General features: G+C 43.8%; 1 protein-coding gene across 2 annotated transcripts in view; it reads right to left on the bottom strand.

Annotated features, from left to right (window-relative positions):
• The window catches only part of TNNI3K (TNNI3 interacting kinase), a 292,390-nt gene that overhangs the window by 207,873 nt on the left and 57,982 nt on the right, over positions 1–26,535 (bottom strand). For both annotated transcript variants that reach the window (XM_053243152.1, XM_053243153.1), the window contains exons 6-7: positions 11,679–11,777; positions 9,561–9,699 (exon numbers count right to left, since the gene is read on the bottom strand). In XM_053243152.1, coding sequence (XP_053099127.1) covers positions 9,561–9,699; positions 11,679–11,777 — 238 coding nt within the window. The remainder of the gene's footprint in view (positions 1–9,560; positions 9,700–11,678; positions 11,778–26,535) is intronic.

The following is a 26,535-nucleotide window of genomic DNA, read 5'->3' as shown; positions in this document are numbered from 1 at the left end:
TATTTGGTGATTTTTTCTATTTCTTTTTCTTCTATTCTGCTATCCCCTGGTATTGCTATGTCGATTATTTTGACTTGTTTTTCTTTCTTCTTGACTACAGTTATATCTGGTGTACTGTGTGGCAGATGTTTGTCTGTTTGTAGTCGGAAATCCCATAATATTTTTACATCTTCATTTTCTTCAACTTTTTCAATTTTATGGTCCTACCAATGTTTGGCTACAGGTAGTTTGTATTTTTTGCAGATGTTCCAGTGTTATCATCCCTGCTACCTTGTCATGCCTTTGTTTGTAGTCAGTCTGTGCGATCTTTTTACAACAGCTGATTAGGTGGTCCACGGTTTCATCTTCTTCTTTACAAAGGCGGCACTTGCTGTTTGTTGTGGATTTTTCGACTTTGGCTCTTATTGCATTTGTTCTTAGTGCCTTTTCTTGCCTTTTCTTGTGCAGCCAGCTTTAAACCCTCTGTTTCTTTCTTCAAGTTGCCATTCTTAAGCCATTGCCAGGTCTTGGTGATGTCTGATTTTCCACTTATATTGTGTAAATATTGACCATGCAGGGGCTTACTTCTCCATTTTTCTGCTCGGTTCTTGACTTGTTCTTTCTTGTAGGCCTGTTTTGTTTCATTGGTGTTGAATAGTTTCGCATTCTTGACCATTTGAAGTGCATCTTCTTCACTGTCCTTGATATATTCTTCAAGGCCTCTTTTCTCCTCCTCTGCTGTTTGATGGACTTGCAGCATTCCTCTTCTACCTGAGCTGCGAGGGAGGTAGAGCCTCACCACACTGGCTCTCATAAATAAATCACTTATAAATCTCCTAGGGGCACCAATTTTGGGTGGTGGGTAGGTCCCCATGGGTGCCAACGACCACCCAGTTTTCAAGGCAGTGAGGCACGTGGTTGATTTTTAATGATTTTATTTAGTTTTTACTGATTTTGTATATTTCCACCATAGGAAATAATGGGGATTTGAAGTCACCCTATCTTAACTCTAACATGGAGCCCCGCCTTTCTTTCTTTTTCTTTCTTTCTTTCAAAAAACTAAGCTCTAGACCTTGTAGAAGTGGAGTTATGGAGCAAAATGTGTGATCACTATTCTTCAAGTGTTTGGATTCTTTGGTGTCTAATAACATTTTCTAATAATGAATCCCTAAAACTTAGCTTTTTTTTTTTTTTTTTAAAGAAAGCTGGGAATCTGGGGGAATTAATAGGAGGAATTTAAATCTTGATTCAATTTGAATCGAATCTGGCATGATTCAATTTGGACCCGAATCTAGCCAATGGACCATGGGGTGATTTGTTCTGTCTCCAAATTGCTTGAATCAGCTAGAATTGGGTACAAATCAATTTGTACTTGAATTGATTTGCACATCCCTAGTATTTAATTATTGTACAATGGAAAAATCCTAAGTGAGGTCAAGAAGTACCATTTGCTTTTTACAAAAAGGCAAGAGAAACAATTTTATTCAGAGTAGGAGCTCTGTGCCTTTAATAAGTATGAAGAAGGAAACATTTCAGCAGTTCCTGCTACTGTAAAATCCTCATTCTTATGCACTTCAACATTAAATACTGGGGGAATTTTACACTGCCTCAGCATGCGGGCACTGCATATGGTAGCATGTAGATATGAACCTTAGGTTCATACATATCACTTCCCCCATTGCATGCAGAATGTCACATTTTGGGGGGGTCTAAGAGCAGACATTCACTATGTCCATTTTAATCAACATAGGAGTGGGGTATAGTCCCATGTGATGTTGATATGCACTGGGGGCTCATGTTACTTTAATGCTGCTTCCTACACACAACTGCAAACTGCAAACTGGTTCATCAAAGCACTGAAAAATATAATTTTCCCCTTCTCCTCTCATTCACTCAAGCTATTGTGATGTGCACTGCCCAATGATGAGAGAAGAGAATATAGCAGGTAAAAACCGCTTGACTCACTTTTACTGCCTTTCTGACACTGATATGCGACCTAGTATGACCTCAAGCATGAAACTACTTTGAGTAGGTGCTGTCCAAATAGAAGCCTGTGACATGCCCAAGGATACACAGAAAAAAGAGGACAAGAAGAACTATCTTTTAAGAAATATTCCAGTTTGCTATTGGACTCCCCACATGGGTAAAGATTTTAAACATGAAACAGCACTGGCAGCATCTGACCTTAACTTGAGAGAATTCCTATTGTGTATGAATAAGACAGCATGCTGTTGTATAATGGATTTTACAAAATCCAATATTGATCTTAACAGTGACATTATAGTGCACTCCACTTATACCATGTGGGGTTCAAGAGACAGCTGTTTGTAGCAAATAAGAGCAGTCAAATGTGTCATAGATGGAAATGAATAAAGTAGAGGCTGATTCTTCTGACCACCACAGGCAAAATAAATTTGCACCAGTGTGCCAAATATAAGTATCCACTGTACATATTTTTTCAAGTTTTTCATTTTAATTAGGATTGTGCCAAATGTTCACCAGCAAATATTTGGGAGTATAGGGCTTTTGGAGGGACTGACACGTCTCTTAAAAAATATCATGTAATCAGCTGCTCACTGATTAGCTGCTGCTTTGGCAGAATTTTTGTTTACTGCTTTCTTCATTGGAACAGTGGCTAACATCCAGACTAAGTTACTCAACAGTATACTCAGGAGTTACTCTAAAGGACTATTAAATTTCAATAGGTCTTCTGCTGGTAAAAGTAATCGGAATGCCAGCCAACGACATCATCCCATAGGCATATTTTGTTGTGTGCAGGCATACAAAGCCAATTCAGAGTGAGGACAGTATTCCCTGAAAGGCAAAGCTGCATTGCTTTCACACTTAGCCCGTTAGGCATCACATGTTGAGCATGATGACTTTATGACACTTCACAGCCAATCAGATTTGTGATAACAAATTTCAGAGTCAGAGCAATGCTTCCTGCATCCCATCATTCTCCCACCTGAATCATGAACAGCTTTTAAGCCCCCCCCCCACCACACACACCAAGAAATGCTGTAGGGAAAGGGACAATTTACAAAAGGGAGAAAAGTGCTAATAAAAGGTGTTCTCCATTCCAGTTCAGCACTACAAGCACAATGATCAAAGTAAGTAGAATATTATTATTTTTTAAATGGCTGGACAATTACCTTTCATAAAACTCTATTACAGAGCAGACCCTGATCACTACTCTACACATGAGGACTCTTGTTTTCATCATGGCTTGTCTAGCAGTCTGTAAAACACCATCTAGGAGGATCTGGACCCAGCTATATTTTGGGATTCTGGTGGGAGATGGAGTCCTGCTGTAGTAACTCCTTTTCTCCCTGAACAGCAGTGGCTGCCAGGGGAAATGGGAGTAATTGAAGCAGGGCTGCTTGGGAAGCAAGGAATGTTATCAAGGAGGATGGGAATTACAATTTGGGGCTTGATATCAAGAATATCGCATCTTTGGGCAGGGCCAGCATGTACAGTCAACAGAACTAGAGTAGAACCTGATGGTGCCAGAGGGGGATCTAATGGGTTAGGCTCAATGATGGTACTAGGGGAAAAAATATGAAGTGGTGGGGCACAGAAGGGGAAAATGGCATTTTTGGGAGGGCAAGCTGTGTCCCACATGTTAGACTGCTGAATCTAACATGGGGGGCAGGAAGGGGTCAAACTATTTGTCCAAGAGGGTGCTTGCTCTTCTTGGCCCCTCCCCCAGAGCTACCATTGGCTAGGCTTGAGCTATGAATGGAAATTGATGGAGCAGGACTGAAGCCAGGGTAGAATTAGGTAGGTCAGAAATAGAACAAGGCCAGAAACTGACATCTTGTTGGTGGAGATTGGCAGAGGTTTATGGGATAGGCGTGGAGCACGGCAGGTTCTGAAGACAACAGTATTGGTTGCCTGTTGGAACAGAATTGTATTGGTTAGACAACTATAATATTGTTTGGTTAGCAATTCCAGTACGCATCCCACTTTCTCAGGTTTCTTCTGCATATAGATCCAAAAGTAAATTTTTATTTTTAAACACTAAATAGCAAAATCATTAAATGTCCTCTTCAAAGACAACATGATCTTAGAGTGAGCCATTCATCTTTAACAATTATATTAAAAAAAGTCTTTTTACTGTTTTCTTTTTTCTAAATCAAACTGCTCATTAAAAAATCTGTTTATCTGCTTATTATTTGTGCTATAGAAATGGCCCTATATGGTGGCAAATATCACTTAAAGATATGTGACTGATGCTTGATAGATGGTCTTGCATATGTAGCAGCTTGAGCACCAGATCAAAATAACCACAATACTAAAACTAATCATAAGTATTAGTATTGGTATTGCAGTTATTTTGATCTGATGTTGAGGGACAACAGATGCGAAAATAGCATCCATCCATCCATCCATCCGGCAATGGAGAAACCCTCGTTGTATACATTTTAATACAATAGCTATTGTATTAACTGAGCCCTGGCTGCCCCGAGAGCTGTTTGATTGCAGGAAACAGCAAAACGTGGCCCAGGGATGCTACTGTCACATCTGTTGTCCCTCAAATCCTGTGCACTTCCTCCCTGCTACCTTTAGGACTATCTTTACCCCAGGGATAGCTCCAGATTTGGGATAGCCCCAGATTTGCAATAGCTCCAGATCTGCAGTTTGCAGGAACTTCAGTGAGCTTTCCTCCACGAACCTGCTTCTATCTGGATGGGCCACTGCTAAGGTTCCTAATAGTTCTTACCTTGGTAGTGGAATGGGAGAAATGAAGCTATGATAGTACAATTCTCTTGACCAAGAGAATCATTCCATTGCTGCTCTCTCAAAGCTCTCCCCATCCACAAAAGTGAGCATCCCTCCTTCCCAGAAAGCCCCTGCACAGGGGCCTTCTCTGGAGGAAAGCTTCCATAGCACATGGGACGGGACAGAGGAAACTAATATGGAACAACTCACTTGGCTGAGAAATGAAAACTATGGATAGAGTCAGTTATTGCCACTGGACACTGGCATTGGACACCCATCTTCTTAATCTCTCTTGCATATTGTGAGATACTTTTGCTACTATGTTAAATTGTGGTTTCATTATTGTACAGTATATTGCCTTATTCTGCTTATATTTGACATATAGCACCTTGGGTTTATTTTAATGAGGCAATATATAAATATGAAGATACATACTCTAAATAGGACTTACTTAGGCCCTGAGACTTACTTAGGCCCTGAGATCAACCTTTTAAGCCCTGCTCTCTGGCCATCTATGATGCAGAGTTAGTTGGTGAAAATCAGAGACAAGGGTTTTTCAGTGGTGGCTCTTCTTCTTTGGCATTTCTTCCCTGGGGAAAGATATTAATACCGTGCAAAGCAGTATGGCTTTGATTCAAAGACCACTTTGGTGCTTTGTAGGGGTCTTCATCTCACTTTGGAGCTCTGGAGGGCCCCGCACTTAACTTTGGGACAAACCCTTCATTTCTTCCATGTTTCACTTTGGCCTTTCATGCCTAAGTGTTTTTAGAGGACCCCACTATCCCTAAAATTACTTACAGGGATTAAGCATGGGGCAGGAGACAGATCATTTTGCTAAATCTTTGATCCTGATAGCAAGGGAGCATGCTACGTCTTCTTCAGTTTGTATTTAAAATGACCCCCTCCTGCCTTTACTTTCCCTGCACATAGATGTCCCATAATAGAGGTCGGCAAGACCAAGGACACAGAAAGGGTAGACCTACCCTTGTCATTTACCCTTGATCTATCAGACTCAAGGCAGTCAGGATATGATGCATGTTTTTAAAAGAAGCTGTCATCAGACCTGAATTTACTAGGCTTTACTTCTAGCAAAATGGCTGTGGTTAGAACTCACTAGGCCTTAATTCTGAGTAAGCATATAAATGTATACACCAGTTTTATTTCAAAGGTGAAGGCAGGCCAAGTCCAATATTAAACTAACTATACTGGTAAGATGCAATTCATGAATATTTAAGGAATGATGATTAACTGTTTAAGGCTTGGCCCAAAACACAGGCTGTTTTGGTTCCTCTCTCTCCCTACATTAGTTTTCCTCAGCTCAACTCAGTCCCTACCCTCATTGCTAAGCTTTATCCAAGGCACACTGAACAAGGTACAGTTGGTTACTGGGTCCTACAGAACAGGCTGAACCTTTCCTTCTCTTTTATTAATCAGCCTTGACTATAACAGCAGTTTGTGTTTTATCTAGTCATCCCTGGGAGAGCTAAGGTCCTCCTGGCCAATGTTAGCAGGGTTCACCATTCTTAGCCCTCTTTCCCACTTCCTCCTTTCAAGGTCCATGTGACCATCTTCCTCAAAAGAGTGCCCTCTACCAGGTCTGGCATGGTCAGTATTCTAGGGGAGCTGCCAAGGGTCCTCAGAAGGGCTCACTGCTCATCCCTCAGAACTCCCCTATAGCTTTTGTATGGTGGAGCAATTCTCCTGGGACCCACCCAGGTAGGAAAGGGGCCATCGACAACAATTTGATGAGGACCTCCTGAAATCTGGAGTCAGCCCTGCCCTCTACCTCTCTATTATCAACAGTTCATAGGGGGCCAGAGAACAACCTCTGGAAAACTACCCAGGGAGTATTTTTCAGTCAGAATTCACAAGTCCCACAAGAAGCGTCCGGGGTGTGATAGGAAAGCAGGCTGTGGCCTCACACATCTCACAATGCACTGTGTGACAAGTGTGGTTCATTGGGGGATTCCCCCACAAGCACCCAGCTCTGTGTCTGCTCAGCACGAGCAGACACATGAACATAGGAAAATAGGAACAAAGGAAGCTGCTGTATACTGAGTCAGACCATTGGTCTATCTAGCTTAGTATTGTCTTCACAGACTGGCAGCGGCTCCTCCAAGGTTGCAGGCAGGAATCTCTCTCAGCCCTATCTTGGAGAAGCCAGGGAGGGAACTTGGAACCTAGATGCTCTTCCCAGACGGCTCCATCCCTGAGAGGAGTATCTTTCAGTGCTCACACTTCTAGTCTCCCATTCATATGCAACCAGGGTGGACCCTACTTAGCTAAGGGGACAAGTCATGCTTCCTACCACAAGACCAGCTCTCCTCTCTGGCTCCTCTGGCTCTGCTTCCATGACCTAAAGGACTGGATCTAAATGGCTGACCAGTAAAAGTATTTTACACCAAATAGGTCATAGTACAGAGGCAATGTGTAGTTGAATTTTGAAGAATGCTTTCAAAACAGCTTTGGCTAATTGTAAATAATGAATTATTTTCCTTCTTTAATGCTTGCAACTCTGTCCTTGGTTGCCATGGAGATTTCAAGTTTCAAAATGTGTTACTTTGAGGGTAAGACATTTTCAGCTCCTAGGTTCTTTGCTTTCTCGCTTTCTCTCCCTCTCCCTCCCCCCACTCTCTTTCCCTTTTTTCTTTTCCAGTGAAGAAGATACAGATTTTAAAATAAATCAGCTGCAACAGTGTCCTGATTTCCTCCTCTTTAGGAATAAATTAACTAACCAATAATAGTCCCTTTCTGCCCTATATGGTGAGTGAATATACCTTCTCTCTCTCCCCTTCACCTGATATTATAATTATATTGCTTCGGTGCACACACATCAAGTCTTAAATATCAAGGGCTCTTGGTGGAAAAAAGAATTACTTACAAATCTGAGTCATGCTGCTTCCTACAGTTTTTTTTAATGAGGGAGTAGGAGGTATGTAATGCATTCATGACTCACAGAGAATATGTTAAATTTATACTGGCAGGTACTAGTGAGCAGGACGGGAGTGCAGCAGCTTGTATTTCAGTGTGGCACTAGCAGAAGGATACTGTGGAAACAAGTGGTGTGAGGATTGAGTGTTTGAGAGGCCAGTGCTTCTGGGCTATGTGTGGAAAATCGAGGAAGCAGAAAAATAAGTGCCATATGGATCAATGCATTTTTCATTGCATGACTGAGAGAAGGAATGGGGGGACAGGCTGTCCCACTAGGTAGGTGGGCCACATCCTTGCGGGGGGTGGGGGGTGGCAGGTGGTTGAATACAGAGCTGCAATTGCCTTGTTTTTATGGCAGGGCTCCTGTGACTTCACCAGCTGCAAGGACAGCCAAACATGCAACAGGTAACTGTTTCGCATGACTGCATCCCCATGATAGAGAAAGTGAACGTTGTGCCCTATAATCAAACAGCAAGATCCATACGGGCCTCACTGCAAAAATCATCCTACAGTAGAAGAGCAATCACAGGGATTTGCCCCAGAGTCTTCTTCCTTGTTGCCTGTTATACCTGCAGCTCCCTTCCAGTTTACTGCCAGCTTTCCTGCTCCTCAATTTGCAGCTTTTTCTGTGAAGCCCCTCCCACTATGCAACAACCTACCTTTGTTCCTATTAATTCCATGTTACACTTGCCTCTTCTTCCGTTCTTCTTAATCTGTTGTCTTTCCAACTATTGAAATTTAGATTATGAGCTCCTTAGGAAAGAAACCTGCGTTCCCCCTTAAATTAATCTGCAAATGACATATACATTTAACTACTATGTAAACAATGTCATCGTCATTTAATATTTTTTATAGTTGACCCTAGACACAGATAAATGATTTTAAAAGCCCCACCCTCACTGTCTTGCCCTGATAAACACACACATATTCAAAGTTCAAAGAAACAAAGATAAGATTGGAACATCTATATTGGGTTGCACTCATGGATCTGGTGGTGGTGGTGATAGTTAAGCTTCTGGCAATATTCCATTGAGTTACAAACCTTATTCAGATATTATTCTAAAGATTTTATTTATTTATTTATTTATTTATTTATTTATTTATTTATTTATTTATTTACCACCCCAAACCTGCATCTCTGGGCAGTGTGCAACAAAATATATGTATGTATGCAAATATAAGCCTGTATGCAAATATAAGCCTTGAAAGCAGGTCTGTGGCACAGATATGGCATTCACCTCTTTAGACAAATGCTGTTGTAACTGTGAGCAGCATTCTGTCAGGGATGAGTGACAGGTCTACATAAGACTTCTGGCTCCACTTTCAACACTTGTCCTCACACAGAGCATCTTGAGAATACCATCAGAATAGGGCTGCAAAGTCATGGGTTTCTAGCTGCTATTGGCCATGTTGCACCAAACGTGATGTCACTGCTATTGGCTGGGCAGCTCAAATGGATGTAGGGAAAGAGGCAGTGGTCTAAGAAGGCAGGAGACTTTAAAAGCAACCAACAAACACCCCTGAAAAGTCAAAACAGGAGCTTAGCAAGGTTGGAGTGGGCCACAGGACAAAAATTAAGATGGGCCCCTTCCCCTTCCCCTACTTCCTTGCCTTCTTCTTTGAAAAACATGCAGGGGAGAGTGAAAAGCAAGCTGCCACTCAGCTGGCACACAACCCTCTCCCTCAGAGATCCAGGGATATTTGTCCCCCTTCCTTGTTCAGTTATAGTTATGCCCCTCAGTCAAAGAAAATGGGCAGAGGATGTTTAGCAGGAGCAACAGAGATCAGGAAAACTGAAGTCCATATATTGATTTGAAGTAACAAGCCAAATTATAAGTTGCAGGCCTCTTATTACATATAAACAAGAATGTTAATGTTTCTTAATGTCATTTAAACAGTTACTTAATGTAGCTTTTCTAATAACTTACCATCTGCCTTGCTGCCCTCTTCCATCAAAAGCTTTGCAATGTTGAGAAATCCTTTGGCAGAAGCTAAGTGAAGGGGCCTATCCCCAACTTCTCCACTCACGTTCACATCAGCACCAAATTTTAGCAAGAGTCGGGTTACCTAACAATATTTAAGATATTCTGCATTAAAATGGTAAGCAACAGTAATATATTCCATGAAATCACAGGACATGTGGGTTGTCCATCTAAACATTTGTAAATGTTGTTTCATTAAACATCAGTAGTATGTTATTTCCACCCACTGTCATGAGGGTTAGGCTTATTGTGGTCTCCATTTATAATGAAACTGCATGGCTACAGAATATTCCATTGCTTGGTGGCAGTTAACACACAGACAGGAAGGATATGGGAACAGACTCAAGTCTATTAGTTTAACTGACCTACGTAGCAGAATAAAGTAACTGCCCATAAATTAGATATGTCCAAGCTATCATTTCTTTTCTGCAAGTAAAAACTCTTATCATAAAAGCACCATATGCATTTTAGCATAATTTTACAAATCTGTGACTAGTTTTTCAAAAGCGACCTATACCAAAATAAAGTAAATCAGCTCAACACATGAAGGTCTTTCTAATGTAACTGAATGACAAAGTCAGTGTGTGTGTGTGTGTGTGTGTATCTGTCTCAAGAAAGAAACATCTCAGAAAAACATACATTGTGTACACTGTTACTATAACTGAATAAATGACTTTCAGCTGTGACTTTTGGGCTCAATTCCAAATCAGTTTTGGAAATGGCTCTCCACTTTTACCTTAGTAGCATGTCAACAACACAGGAAATATATCCTGTCCAGATGCTGAGCTTGAACAGAGTCAAATAAGTGCTTAAGAAACCCAGGAGCCAGCACCATTGGGCTTTTGCCAAAGTCCATATCCCAGCAGGAGCCTTCTTCTCACTGAGGCTCTACACACGAGCAGTGTGTAGAGCCTGGGAGGGTTTGGCAGGAAGAGCATGTTTAGCCCAATCTCCCTGCAGATGATCAGTCGGGTCAGAACTGGTGGGAACTGGTGGGGGCTGTGGGGATCAGAGGTTGCCTGGCCCCCAGAAGTCCCAGAATGCCCTATGTGAGTGTGCGGGGCATTCTGGGGGGACCCCAAGTCTGGGAGACTTCTTGGTGCCTCCTGGTTGACACACAATCAGAAACACAAGGTTAATGGAGCGCTTGTTCCATTACCCTCATTTAAAGGGAGGAGGAATTAGGTGGGCTAGCTGCCATGGAACCACTGGGCTCACCCGCGAGCCCGATGGTTCTGACAATCACTAGAAAGCAGGCTAGGCTCCCTTAGCCCACTTTCTAGTGATCGTGGGAATAGGTTCACTATCTGTCTTCTACAAGGGCAATTCCACATCCCACCAGGGGCTGTCATCACTTGTCCTATCCAGCTGGAATACTGGAAGAGATTGGGCAGTGGAGTGACAACAGCAGCCAGGAAGTGGAGGAGCAGCCACTGCAACTCACTTGCTTCACCCTCTCATTCTGAGCAGAGGTGGTCAGTAATCAAGTGGGGGGCAGCAACAGCAGAAGTGAGGAGACAAAGCTACTGAATGAATAATGAGGCCACCAAATGGGCCTTGCCTGAGCTACCCTTGAAATATTGAGCTGGCACTGAGCAACCCATGTGGTCATTTTTAGGAGTTCCACTGGAACAGAGTTGCAGAGTGATATGTTATCAAGTGAAATATCTGCACATGTGAACCAATCCTGACTTAAGATAGCTAGTAATGGTACGTTGCCAGTGAGCTGGTTCACACATCACCTTCTCACCCAAAACTTGATTACTCACTGCTGAGTGTGTGGGTTGTCTCTGTTGAGAAGTATTTTTTTCATTTGACATTAGGTGATGCACAAGCTCTGTCTCTAGTGATTAATTTACAGTCTCGTTCACACATGTATGTTATCACAGTGAGTCACACCATGCATGTGTGTAAAGTTCATGTTTTCTACTGACTTTATGTAAGTGTGGACAATGCCCAAGTCTGCTTATGTCCCTCTCTGTGAAGCAAGGGATCCTACAATTGCTAGTCCTCTATCAGTGACAGTACACAGCCAGCTTTGCCAGATTCAATCAATCAGTTTACCTGTTCATGGCCATAGTATGCTGCAATATGTAAAGGGCTGAAGAAAACTGCATCTTGAACATTGACATATGCCCCATGTTGCAGAAGAATATCAACAGCCTAGAAAGAAACAGAAGGGGGGAGATCCTAGGTAAGTGCAGTGCCACACTGTTGCTTTGTATACTAAAATGATGCACTATTACATCTACAATGCAAGGATATCATACAGGGACATTCAGCACTTCATGTCATGGTGTTGCTCTACAAATACATTTGGAAACACATTGAGCCTATTTATACAACATGAGCTGTCTGGGTATCCCAGGCAGTTCGAGTAGTCTGGTGAACTGGGAGTCCTCTGTTCCTGGCTGCTCCAGACACTCTACTCTTCTTTCTGCTTCAACCATTTCCTCCCACCATTTGAAAAGCCAGCAAGCAGGAAAAGGAACAGAAGGAACACCATGTCCAGGAGGATGCCAGCATGGCTGTCAGATAGAGCCAAGGTAGCTATAACAGGCAAAATGGAAGTCCTGCACAAATGGAAAGAACAGAAAGCAAACTCTGGCAAGAAAAATGTAAGGAGACAATAAGGGACATGAAAAGACAGTTTGTGGAACATATAGCTAAGAGCATCCAGGAGAATAATAAAAACTTCTTTAAATACATCAGAAGCAACAAACCTGCCAGAGAGGCATTGGGGATGTGTGAGCTGGCTCATGGTCAAGCTGGTTCACACTGGAACTGATGGCCCTTGAGCCAGACCAGACCTGTTTCAGCTGGAAGTCGAGCTGAACCTGCTGGGCCTGTTGGGAGCCAGTTTGGGTTTTTTAAAAAGTGGTGGACTTACCACAATTACAGGGCTTCAGGGATGCTGCTCAGGAGGGTCTTCTGCTGTTCCCCCTCCCCCACGGCCACTCCCCATCATTTTTGGCCCCTTTCGAGCCATTTTCTGCCCAATGGGCCTCTCTGCAGTGGTGGTGGCTATTTTGGAGGCCACCACACATGTCCACTGGCCATCTGGATGGACCTGCCCATGGAGATGGTCAGTGGGCATGCGTGGTGGCCTCCAAAATGACCACTGCCACCACAGAGATGCCCGTAATGGGCTGAAATGGCCCAAAATGGGTCAAACCCCACCCGAAATGGGCTGAAAATGACGGGGGAGAGGGAACATCAAGAGATCTCCTCATGGCTTTGGCAGCACCCCCCAAAGCCCTGCAATGGTAGTAAGTAAACCTTTGGGGGGTTAATTTCCCCCCATTCTCGGCTCTACTGTGCCCAGGCCCGGCTCTAGAGTGCACAGAACCAGAAAGGACCTGGTTGGGTTCGAGTCCAGTTCTACTCGGACTGAACTGGGTTTTCTTGTTTTGTGGGCACCCCTAGGAGGCATTGGGCAATTAGATGGCAAGGAAGTGAAAGATATTATTCAGCAGGATTTGGAAATTGCGCAGAAGCTGAATGAATTCTTTGTATCTCTTTCTGAACCAAGCTTCTCAGGGATGGTGGCTGAAGAACTGAGTCAAACAGAGGTGACAAGAGATGGTGTTCTAAGCTGTCTTGAAAAATTAAAAATTAACAAATCACCAGAGCCAGATGGAATCCATCCAAGGTTTCTTAAAGAACTCACATGTGAAATTGAAGATCTCCTAGAAAAAATATGTAATTTGTCCCTACAATTGGGCTCTGCACCAGAGGTCTGGAAAGTAAGATAAAAGTAACTGTTTTGAAAGATAATCCCTTTCAAAAAAGAGTCCAGTGGGGATCCAGGAAATTCAGACCGGTTAGCTTAAAGTCTATCCTGAGTAAATTAATGGAAAGCATATTTCAGGGTAAAATTATGAAACATATAGAAGAATGGGCCTTGCTGAAGGAGAACCATCAAGGCTTCTGCAAAGGTAAATCTTGCTCACTAACATAAGAACATAAGAAAAGCCCTGCTGGATCAGGCCTAAGGCCTATCTAGTCAAGTATCCTGTTTCACACAGGGACCCACCAGATACCTCTGAGAAGTCCACAGGCAAGGGGTGGATGAGGGCATCCCTTCTCTCTTGCTGTTGCTCCCTGGCAACTGGCATTTGGAGGCGTCTTGCCTCTGAGGCTGGAGGTGGCCCATAGCCACCAACTAGTAGCCACTGATAGATCTGTCCTCCATGAATTTGTCTAAGCCCTGTTTAAAGCCGTCCAAGCTAGGGGCCATCACCACATCTCGTGGCAGAGAATTCCATATATTAATTATGCACTCTGTGAAAAGGGATTTCCTCTTGTCAGTCCTAAATTTCCTGGACTTCAGTTTCATGGGATGACCCCTGGTTCTTCTGATGTGAGAAAGGGAGGAAAATGTCTCTCTGTCCACTCTCTCTATGCCATGCATAATTTTATACACCTTGGTAGCGAATTGTGGGTACTGGAATATTTTCATTTCCTGACTCAGACCAGTTTAATTATTAATCTCCCTGACTGGTCTAAACCAGTTAACAGCACAATGGAGACATTCGTGATGAATTATCACTTCCCTGTCATCTGAGAATCAGACTGGCTGGTTTAAAAATCTTTAACTTTCAAGACCCGGAAGTTAAGAAAAAGATTCTGGTAAACCAGAAGTTCTGGTAGGTTAATCTCACTGCCACCAGGTCACATTTTTAAATGTTTTTCTTATCAGTGATTGGGTGACCAAAAATCCCTGTCTCACTTTGCTTCCCCTTGCAAATAGGCAAGAATGAAACATTGTTCTCCTGGCATCTGCCTGCACATGGAGTTAATTGTTAATTTGGCTAAACTCATTGAGACGTGTTTTGCACCAGAGAAATTCCCCTTATGGCCCCCTTTTCTCCTGCTGGGTTAATAACCAACCCTGGGAGGCTTGTAAAAAGTAAAGAACAGAGAAAAAAAGATATTTCATTAAAATTACTTCAGACTAGTTCCGTCTGAGGCTTGTAGCTTTTTAGAGAAACTTGATTTTTTAAAAAATTGTTTACAAGAATGTTTCAATACGCCTGTCTTACAAGGATCTGAAGTCATTCTGCTGCAGCAAAACTCTCATGTCCCATGTTCTCCTTCATTCTCCCAGCACAGACTTCCTTTCTTCTTCCCAGAATCCCCCCCTGCAGCTCTCATGTCCAACACACCTGGTCGGCAGATCGGTTGGGCTCTGGAGTTCACCAGCCTGTCAGTCAAGACAAGGGTTCACTTCCTGTTAACTCTTTAGAGGGTGGGGAGACTGGTCACTACAACCTCTGTCATGTCTCCCTGTAGTTGCCTCTTTTCCAAACTAAAAAGCCCCAGATTCTGTAGGTTTGCCTCATAAGGAAGGTGCTCTAGGCCCCTGATCATCTTGGTTGCCCTCTTCTGCACCTTTTCCAGTTCTACAATGTCCTTCATACAATGTCCTTCTTAAGGTACAGTGGCCAGAACTTTACACAGTACTCCAAATGTGGCCACACCACAGATTTGTTTAAGGGCATTATAATATTAGCAGTTTTATTTTCAATACCCTTCTTAAGAGATCCCAGGAATAGAATTTGCCTCTCTCACATCCTGCTGCACATTGAGTTGACACTTCCACCACAACCCCAAGATCTATCTCGTGATCAGTCACTGACAGTTCAGACCCCATCAGTGAATATGTGAAGTTGGGAGGGGGGAGGGTTGCCCAATATGCATCACTTTGTACTTGTTTACATTGAATCACATTTGCCATTTTGTCACCCACTCACCCAGTTTGGAGAGATCCTTTTGGAGCAACTCGCAATCTGTTTTTGTCCGTTCGAGTTATATAATTCCTTATAGACCAATTTTTATATAGATTGCACTCGCAATCTATATAAATATTTGCTTATATTAGTCAATTGTTTTATCAGTTTTATTAGTCTTATCAGCTGTCTTCCCTTATTTTTTTAGCTATCCTCCTTTTACCCTTTAGTATATCTTATAGCTTATTTTAAATATTTTACACTTTTTAGACATTTTTATATTCATTGATAATTGTATGCATTTACCTATGCTGGTTTTTGACTGTAATAAAGTAGATTGATTAATCCAAACTGTTTTGGATTTTGCTACTCTAAAAAGTTTAATGTCATTTGCACATTTAGCCACTTGGCTGGCCAAATTTGCCTCTTGGAGTTCTTTGAAAGTGTCAAAAGGCATGTAGATAAAAGTGATCCTGTTGACATAGTGTACTTGGAATTTTAGAAAGCTTTTGACAAAGTTCCTCACAAACGCTCTTGAGTAAAATTAGAAGTCATGGGATAAGAGGACAGGATCATGTGTGGATTGGTAACTGGTTGAAGGACAGGAAACATGAGGGTAGGAATAAATGGACAGTTTTCACAATGGAGGGAAGTAAGAAGTGGGGTCCCGTAGGGATCTCTACTGGGACCAGTGTTTTTTAATTTATCCATAAATTATCTAGAAAATGGGGTAAACAGTGAAGTGGCCAAATGTGAAGACAACATTAAACTATTCAGGGAAGTGAAATCCAGCACTAGAACCAGTGGTCATCCTATGAAACTGATTGCCAGAAATTTAGGACTGACAAAAGAAAGTACTTATTTACGCAGCACACTATTATATTGTGGAACTCTCTGCCATGAGAAGTGGTGATTGCCATCAGCTTGGATGGCTTTAGGAAAATTCATGGAAGACAGGTCTATCAATGACTACTAGATTTGATGGCGATAGACTACCTCCAGGTTCAGAGGCAGGATGCCTCTAAATACAATTTGCACAGAAGCTACAGCAGAGAGAGGGCATGCCTTCATCTCCTGCTTGTGTGCTTCCCAGAGGCATCAGGTTGGCCACTGTGTGAAACAGGATGCTGGACTAGCTGGGCCTTGGGTCTGATCCATCAGGACTGTTCTTATGAACAGTAGCAGTGCACCATCGAGTAAGGTAAGCAAAACATGGACGGGGATAGGGTGTGCTGCTGGCAGGGGGCAGAGGAGTGTGGTGAAATTTATTTTATGATAAATTTATTTATTTTTATATTTTTCTTTCTTTGAAAGGAAAGCAACAATTTATATCCACCTTTTGTGACTTCATTCCCGCCCTCCAAATCAGCTTATGTGCTGGCAATACTCAGTGAATTGTATACTACTACTGCTACTACTACTACTATTACTACTATGGATATTTCTATACTGCTCTTCAACCAAAGTTCTCAAAGTGGTTTACATAGAAACATAAATAATACATAAACAAAATGGCCCCCTGTCCCCAAAGGGCTCACCATCTAGAAAGAAAAATAAGGCAGATACCAGCAACAGCCACTGGAGGGATGCTGTTCTGGTGTTGGATAGGGCCGGTTTCTCTCCCCCTGCTAAATATAAGAGAATCAGCACTTTAAAAGGTGTCTCAAATAGCTTGGGCTTCATATGGCATGCCACAGTATACTCCAAACAGGCAGCTTACATTATTGCAGCTCTTTTGGCACTAGCAAAACCTTTTTGCCACTGCAGCTAAAGTAGTTTTGAATAAATGGTAACTGGGGTGGATTCATGAGCACTAGGGATGTGCAAAATGGCTTGACCTCGAGCCGGTTCAACAGCAAACTGGCCCAGTTCGAGGGCTTGATCTCGAGCTGAACTGGGCCCAGCACAGTTTGGTTCAGCATGAGGTTGAGCTGAACCTCCTGAGCTGGTTCAAGGCCGATTCAGGAGTACCAGGGATGTTAAATTTTCTTTTGGGGGAAGGAAGACTTACCACCCCAGGAAGTTTGAGTGGCCTCCGGGGTGGGGGTGCTGTTGCAGCTGCTTGGGAGTCTCTGGCTGTTCCCCCTCCTCCTGGCCTCCCCACAGGCCATTTGCATGCCTGGGGTCACAATGGGTAGGTCCTACAGACACCACAGTGGGTTGGGTGGTAAATTTTTAAACCCCACATCAAACCCCCATAGGATCCTATGGTTGCTTTTGGGGGGGGGGTGTTAATTTTTTTTAATTGTCTGCTTGCCCATTTCTTTTGAGGGTTGGCCAGTAGATATCACCCATCATGCCCTACCCATGGGGAACAATGGGGTGTTTCAAGTTCTCTATTGTTCCCTATGGTCAAAACAAGCAGAGGGCACAAATGTCTCAACCCTGCCTTGAAAAACACTGCAGAAAGAATCACAGTCCCTCCCAACAGAGAACATCACATTGTTCCAAACACAGAGCCAAAAATGGCCAAAAATGAATCACTGACCCAGAATCCACTGTCAACCACAGTGCCTGCACCGCAGTAACATCATTGGCACAGGTTGTCCTCTCACACACAATTATGACTCCTTACTTCCGCATTGCAACAGTTGCTACAGCAGCACCCTTAGCAGCCAGCAAGCATAGCTATAAGCTCAACTAGAACAATGTCTTTAGACAGTTTTGACTGAGTGTACCTTGCAATGCAGAATGCAAAATGCAGATTGCAGAGCAGACCAGAGCAGTGAGTGAAGCACAAGTTAATCTCAAGGCCAGACATGGAGCTCAACATCAATCACCAACAAATATTACACAGACTGCCACTGACCATTTCTCGCCACAACACCATCTCACAAAGAGACCAAACCACAACTCAAGAAATACGAATATGACAAATTGTCATAAACCTGTCAGGCTAATCTAGAGCTATATATCAGCAGACGGAGCATGAAGTAGGCAAAGGGTCAAAAGGAGAATGTCCAAGCCAAGCAGTAAGCAATTTCCAAACCAAAGCCAGTCCAAGTAATTACAATATCCAGTCAGTCAAACCAAGTCCAAGTCGAATTCCACAACAGAGTCCAAATGGTCCAGAGTCAAAGCACAGTCCAAAACAAGCAGGAACACAGCTGAGCCATCTTAAATAGGCTGAAGCCATTTTCTTTCAATCATGGGTCCCTGACGCACCGGCTCTTTCTTGTTAGTCGAGCCGTTTTGCGCGTGCATCTCCTTATCTCCTCCTGTCTCTTTGACTGACACCTCTCTACAGCTGAGATCAGCTGCGCCTCCTCCACAAGAGCTGTTGTACTAGGCTCTGTTTCTTTTCAACATCCCATGAGTTGGTCCTGCTTGCCTCTGCAACTTCTTGCTTCAAGGTTGCTGCACTCCCTCCTCCACTGTCACACTGCCTGTCTCCTCCTCATCCTCGGAGTCCAATAGCATGCCCATGACACCAATATTTATATACCGCTTCTCAACAAAAGTTCCCAAAGCGGTTTACATAGATATAAATACATAAAATGGCTGGCAGGCACACAAGTTCTGCCTTTGTCAATCTCAGATCCAGCAAAAACAGATAGTTAACAGAAAGCAATAGCACAGCAAGCATATTATACTTACTCAGTGCTGAGAAAACCACAAAATCAAACCTTCCCTCCTTCCATCCTGCCTGCCACAGAGAGACAGGAGGACAGAGCAGTCATGGTCTGATGGACCAGTGGTCTGACAAAAAACAGAGCTTATAATCATACCTTGAGAAGAAGGCGTCTTTCTTCTCTTCTTCTCCAGTGTACATCTTTGCCTGCCTGCCTGCCTGTGTCTGGATAACACCATGGCCTCAGATTGACACTAGGCCCCAGCTGACAGCCTAACACATGGGTCAGAGCACCAATCCATCATCTCATTATTGGCCATGGTGGAAGCGTGCATGCATGTCTGTGTGTTTTAGAAGCACTAATGAGCAGACTGACACATCTGGGTTTAGGTTTGGCCAGGATGAAGCAGCGGCAAGTGATGGTGCAGTGAGTGACCATGAGTCACTCACCCTCCACATTGCCAGCTTAGGATAGCAGGGAGAGGTTGGCCTTCAGGAAGACCACATGCTCCATCATGTCAGCATCGATCAGTGCATGATGGGGTGTCACCACTTCCTTGGCCATGGAGAACACTCTCTCACTCTGGATGCTGGTTGGCGGGCATGAGAGGAACCATCCAACAACTATTTCCAAGTCTGGCCAGATGTGGCAATGTGTTGCCCCAAATTGGATCAACTCCATCTCCTAGCCTGCCACTGGCTACTGCAGGTACAGCAGCACACACTGCTCAGCACTGCCCCAAGGGTTGGTGGGATGATCCCATACCCCTGGCAAGGAGCCAACGAACCCTTCCATGAACCATTGGGTGGAATGTGGAGGCAGAACTGCTGGCTAACTTGGCCCTGCCAGGGAAGTGTCAGTGATGCTGCTGCTAAGGGTGGACTGTACTCTAGCAGTAGGCACTCCAGCAACCTCATCCTGGTTTTGCACCCCAGCCTCCTTTCCTCTGCTTGCCTAACCTCTGCAACCAAGAGGTCCCTCCACATGGGCAGCTGGTATGAGGTGACCGTTTTGCCCTTCATCTTTGGGTCACATAGGCAGGACAAAACATGTGCTGCCGATGCACCCAAGGGTGTGCTGAGTTGATTCAACACTCGAGTCCTCAGCCAATCTGCCAAGATGATTGCTTCCCCACTGGTCAGCGTGGTTTGGAGCTCACCCATCATCTTCTTGAGGAGAAGAGTGGCGGGCAAAGCTTGGCTCAGCATTGATGTCTTGGCACACAGGTGGTTCATGGCAACAAAGAGCAGCTTGAGTGTCAAGGCAGCCTTGGAATATAGCGCCCAGTCCTGATTGGACAGATTGTACATTTCCAAGTCATGCCTCCTTGCCAGGCTGTGGATGCCCAGCTCTTGCTCCTGCAGGCACCAGAGGAAGGGAAAGCAGGAGTTCGACCAGGTTGAAACATCCGGAGGGATCAGATGATCAGGTAGACCCAGCTCAAGCTGCCTCTCCTTGAGCATCCGTCTACGCTTTTCACTCCAGTGGAAGAAAGCTTCTATCTTGTGGCACTTCTCCACAAGAGCAGCTGTGGCAGCAGCAGTCTGGCGCCCAGCACCTGCAGTGGGGATTTCTCACCTGGCTGCAGTCCCAGAAGAGGGAAGCACATCCCACACACCCACGTTCAGAGTGTGTGCCATACAACGGATGAACATAAACTGACCCTGCTCAGCTGCCTTAGTTATGTTGGTGGCATTTGTTGGTGACCATGAACCCTCGGCAAAGATTTGGCTGCCCAGACAGTCATTCCCCCACCTGACAATACATAGTCACCAAAAGCTCATCTGCTGGGTGGTCAGTGTCCAGCACCTCCACATGCAGCACAGCCCACCTGTGTTTTGCGGTATGTGAGGGGCTGGCCATGCTACCACCAGCAGATATCTGCTCTTGCCCCCATCAGTGAACTGTGAGGGACAGGAAAGCAGCGTGCCATCCCCTGGGACTGGTCCGGAGAGCTGCAGTGAAGTGCACACTGCTATCAAGCGTTGCTGCACACAGCAGCCCTGGCATGTCCTCCCTGAATGCTCGGTACAGGGAGAGCACTGCCTGACCTCTGAATGTGGTGAGTGAGGGGATCAGCAGCAAGCAGTTGGAGCAGCTGGTGCAAGCCGACGTTCTCCAGCACCTGGAATGGCTGGTCGTCCAAAGTGATCATCTCCTAAATGGCTCAGGTGATGAGATGCGGCTCTGAGTGACCACACTGCTGGCCCACTGACTGCACCCACTGCACAGACAACTTCCCCTGCTCGGGAGCAGGAGCAGGTGCCTTGCTGCTAGTCAAGGACACACCAGGCCTATTGCTGCCAGCAGGGATATGGACCCCTGGGTGATGTTGTTGCAGGTGCTACAGCATCCCCAACATCGTAAGATGCTTAGGATCCTTACCCTTGCCAGCCTGTGTCCCACAGTGGCAGATCAACACCACCAGTCTCTGCTCTCAGTGTTGCTGCTGCTGCTGCTACTACTGCTGCTGTAGTCTGTCTCTGTTCCTTCTTTCCTGAGGCTGAAATGGCTCTTTGTTTCTCTGCCCCCTCAATACATTTTTAAAAATCCCTCCTTTGACCTACCCACTCCCTGCTCCCTTCCCCCAGCCAATGGGGGCACAGTTGCCCAAGACAATACTTGATTTTTATATCAAGCCAACCAGGAAGCAAGGAGATCTCAAGCCAATTGGAAGCTACTGTCAGAAAACCAACCAGCAAGGGGAAAATAGCCCTCTAAAATGGTGCCTGCCATGCAAAGAACTCAAATAAATTCGAGCTCAAATTGGGGCTGATTCAATTTGAACTAGAATCAGGTCCTTTATTCTAGGAGTAATTTGATTTGAGTTCAAATCACTCCAATCACCCCGATTCAAACTCAAATCTATTTGAGTTGAACAGATTTGCACATCTCTACTGCTCAGTGGAGAAAACTACTGCAGCATCCTTGAGAGATGGATATCCAGCCTCTATTTGAAAACTTCTAAAGAAATAGAATAAAAGGATATAAGGGTTGGAACAGACCGTGAAACCTTCAGTCTGTATTTAAATGGTCTGAAGCAGATTTCAGATCCTGGATAAAAGAGGACAATTAGTTTACCCAGGTAATAGAGCTTAGGTTCTGGTGCAGGAATTCACACTCCAGAAGGGAGGAAGCATAAAGCTGTGGGTTCTGATCTCAGGGTTTTTTCAACCATGCTTAAACAATTAGCAGTTTGCACCAGCTCATAGTTGTGAGGATAAAAGGAAAACAAAATAATACAAATAGCCTGGAAGCAAGTGTTTTGGCTATTAAGTCCTTGGCTGGTCTTGGCCATAACAATGCAAATGAAAGAGTAAAGGTTTAGTGATGAGCCTGGACCGTTCCGGAGGCCATTCTACAGGCCTCCGGACTGGTCCAGACATGGGCGGTTCGGGTGATTCGGGGTGGAGGGTTCCTTTAAGAGCGGGGGGAGGGTTTACTTACCCCTCCCGCCACTTTCCCCCTCCGGCACCCGTAGTTCTGTTAATAATTGGGGCGGCAGGATACCTCCCTGCCGCCCCTTCTTCTGTTTTTCTGCTGCTGCTGCTGGCTACGCTGCAAAAGGCTTCAATAAGCTTGTTGCGCACGGGCACATCACACGCGCTTCACGTCTCCGCGATGTGCGTGTGTGTGCGTGCGGAACAGGCTTATTGAAGCCTTTTGCAGCATAGCCAGGAGCAGCAAAACGGAAGAAGGGGCGGCAGGGAGGTATCCTGCCGCCCCAATTGTTAACAGAACTATGGGCGGCGGAGGGGGAAAGCGGCAGGAAGGGCAAGTAAACCCTTCCCCCGCTCTTAAAGGAACTCCCCACCCCAGTGCTGGACCGCAGTTCCGCGGTTCCGTGCACACCCCTATAAAGGTTATTAAGTTCCAGTCAGGGCATTTTTAACACTCTGATAGACTTGGGGACAGAATGTTCATTTGGGACCCCCTTCACTTCCTTCTTTCTGGTGGACATAGTGCACAACGTTATGCATAAGGTGGAACATAATTTGCACAATTGCACAGGATTGCTATTGTGAGGGAGTGGCCATTATGCATAAAGGCTACACTGCTGAACAACTCCATTTGTGCAGGTTTTGTGCTTGCAGAACTGCATACACCTTACATTCCACCATGTGCACAACACTACGCAGTATGTCAGCCACTGCATCCTGTGTCAATGTAATAACCCAAAATACTGAAATAACTTTTCATCCTGAGGTTATATTTTAATTGGGATATGCTGGAGTGGTGTAGTGGTTTGAATGCTGGACGAGGACCGGGGAGACCTGAGTTCAAATCCCCATTCAGCCATGAGACTTGCTGGGTGACTCTGGGCCAGTCACTTCTCTCTCAGCCTAACCTACTTCACAGGGTTGTTGTGAGGAGAAACTTAAGTATGTAGTACACCGCTCTGGGCTCCTTGTAGGAAGAGTGGAATATAAAATGTAAATAAATTTTTAAAAAAGTATTGGCTTGAATGAAAAGGATGAATTTGATCATTTTAAATATTGAGCAATACTTTGGATGGAGGACTCCTACATGTGTAGGGGCTCAGGACAATCCCCCCGCAAAGGCTCTGGTTCAAATCAAGATATAAAGTTCATTTCCTCCTGCTTTCTGGTGACATAATTGGCTTCTCTATCCCACATATCCATTTCCCTTTCATGTCCATCTCCCCAACATTGATGCCAACACCACATTCCTCCTGTCTAGCCTGTGTGAGATATTTTCCTGTACCCCCACTATCTCACTATCCATTATTCTCCCTTTAAGCTATATACTATTTTTAGATCCATGGCAAGCAAGCAAGGGACTCACATAACACACAATATACAACAATTCACTGAACCATAGGGAAAGTTGACCCTGTACAGGTCTCCATTTGTGCTTGGCTCAGTAACTCTGGCATTAATTTTCCCATCCCAGTGCTGAACCTGGATTATGCTTGGAAAAATGCTTTCCAGCAAGTGGAGCTTGCATCTTCCTCACTACTAAACAGCTTAAAAATCCTTATAGCCTCTGCCACACACTTAAAGCTGTGGCCATACAAAAAATATAACTTGACCATTACAGAGGCCAAAGTCTCAGCACCTTTCAGCCCTATGAATCAAGCACTGCCCATACCTCCTTTGTCAGCATAATGTGCAATCTTAGAACCTAGTCCTCCTCTGGAAAAAAATATTATTATTTCTTGTTTACACAGTCAGAAAGGTGTTATTGACTGGTTTGTTTTATCCAGACATCGAGTCCTTCCCAAGGACCTGGGATGCCAGAATTTTATTGTCAATGTTGTTGCTGTTGTTATAGATATCATCGCAGAATATAGGGTGCTCCCAGTAAAGCTGCTTTTTGTAATTGGCTGATGGTGATTTCTGTGGCCCCATGGTGTTGAAGTGCTCTTCAAGGCCTTTTGGAACTGCACCCAGGGCGCCAATTACCACTGGGATTGTTTTGGTCTTTTTCTGCCACAGCCTTTCAATTTCAATTTGTAGATCTTTGTATTTGGGGATTTTTTCTATTTCTTTTTCTTCTATTCTGTTATCCCCTGGTATTGCTATGTCGACTAGTATTTTGACTTCTTTTTCTTTCTTCTCGACTACAGTTATATCTGGTGTATTGTGTGGCAGATGTTTGTCTGTTTGTAGGCGGAAGTCCCATAATATTTTTACATCTTCATTTTCTTCAACTTTTTCAATTTTATGGTCCCACCAATTCTTGGCTACAGGTAGCTTGTATTTTTTGCAGATGTTCCAGTGTATCATCCCTGCTACTTTGTCATGCCTTTGTTAGTAGTCAGTCTGTGCAATATTCTTATAACAGCTGATCAGGTGGTCCACTGTTTCATCTGCTTCTTTACAAAGGCGGCACTTGCTGTTTGTTGTGGATTTTTCGACTTTAGCTCTTATTGCATTTGTTCTTAGTGCCTGTTCTTGTGCAGCCAGTATTAAACCTTCTGTTTCTTTCTTCAATTTGCCATTCTTAAGCCATTGCCAGGTCTTGGTGATGTCTGATTTTCGACTTAGATTGTGCAAATATTGACCATGCAGGGGCTTATTTCTCCATTTTTCTGCTCGGTTCTCAACTTGTTCTTTCTTGTAGGCCTGCTTTGTTTCATTGGTATTGAATAGTTTTGAGTTATTGACCATTTTAAGTGCATCTTCTTCACTGTCCTTGATATATTCTTCAAGGCCTCTTTTCTCCTCCTCTACTGTTTGATGGACTTGCAGCATTCCTCTTCCACCTGAGCTGCGAGGGAGGTAGAGCCTATCTACATCACTGCGGGGGTGCAGAGCATGATTGATGGTCATGATTTTCCTGGTCTTACGATCTAGCGTCTCTAGCTCTGCCTGGGTCCAGTCTATTATTCCTTCAGTGTATCTGATAACAGGTATAGCCCAGGTGTTTATGGCTTGTATGGTGTTCCCGCCATTGAGTTTGGACTTGAGGATTTTTCTAACTCTCCTGATGTATTCACTTCCAATTTTTCTTTTAACTTCAGTGTGTGCGATGTTATCAGCCTGGAGAATGCCCAAGTATTTGTAATGTTCTTTCTCTTCCAGGTTCTTGATCTTGCTTCCATTGGGCAGTTCTATTCCTTCTGTTTTTCTTATTTTTCCTCTGTTCATTATTAATGCAGCACATTTGTCTAGTCCAAACATATTATTATTATTATTATTATTATTATTATTATTATTATTATTAATAACTCAACTGACATTATTATTTTTCTCATAGGAACATAGGAAGCTGCCATCTATTGAATGAGACCATTGGTCTATCTAGCTCAGTATTGTCTTCACAGACTGGCAGCGGCTTCTTCAAGCTTTCAGGCAGGAATCTCTCTCAGCCTTATCTTGGAGAAGCCAGGGAGGGAACTTGGAACCTAGATGCTCTTCCCAGACTGGCTCCTTTCCTGAGAGGAATATCTTACAGTGCTCACAGATCAAGTCTCCCATTCATATGCAACCAGGGCATACCCTGCTTAGCTAAGGGGACAAGTCATGCTTGCTACCAGCAGACTACCTCTCCTCTCTCATCTGTAACTGCCTCTTATTTCTCACCTTTATCTTATATGCACACACAGTTATCTGAATGCACGTGCACATATGCACACACACACACACACACTTCAGTCAAAAACCATGTGACTTTTTAGATTCAGAATGTGAAAATTGATGTATCAGAAAAATACAGTTGTATCAAAGATGTGATATTTGTTTCATCAGACTGATTGTAGTTAAAATGTCCCAAAGAATAATTCCATAACAAGATGCCAGTAATATAGGTGAGAAAAACATTCTGTTTCTTGATATTTATGAGTAATTACATCTTTCAATATTGATTTTATCCATGAAGTAATGATATTTATTATATTACAATGAAACCAGCTGAATAAACAGCCAGAGCAGGCTTTAATTATTATGCCTAAGAAGGCAGATCAGATACAATATTTCATTAGACATTATTCTTCAGTAAATAGCTCCATTCATTATATCTTACATCTGCCAAGTGTTCGATTTTATAACCGTTCAGTCTTGCCATCACAAAGGCTGTCTTATTTGATCATTAGCACAGTCTGAAATTCTTACAGAGCAAAGAGTTAACAAATCTTGCCAGTTTCTGAGAAAA

The sequence above is a fragment of the Hemicordylus capensis genome, chromosome 4 (assembly GCF_027244095.1).
Source record: "Hemicordylus capensis ecotype Gifberg chromosome 4, rHemCap1.1.pri, whole genome shotgun sequence".
Lineage (NCBI taxonomy): Eukaryota > Metazoa > Chordata > Lepidosauria > Squamata > Cordylidae > Hemicordylus > Hemicordylus capensis.
Note: the sequence above shows the minus strand (reverse complement) of the source record. Positions and strands in the feature narration are given on the sequence as shown.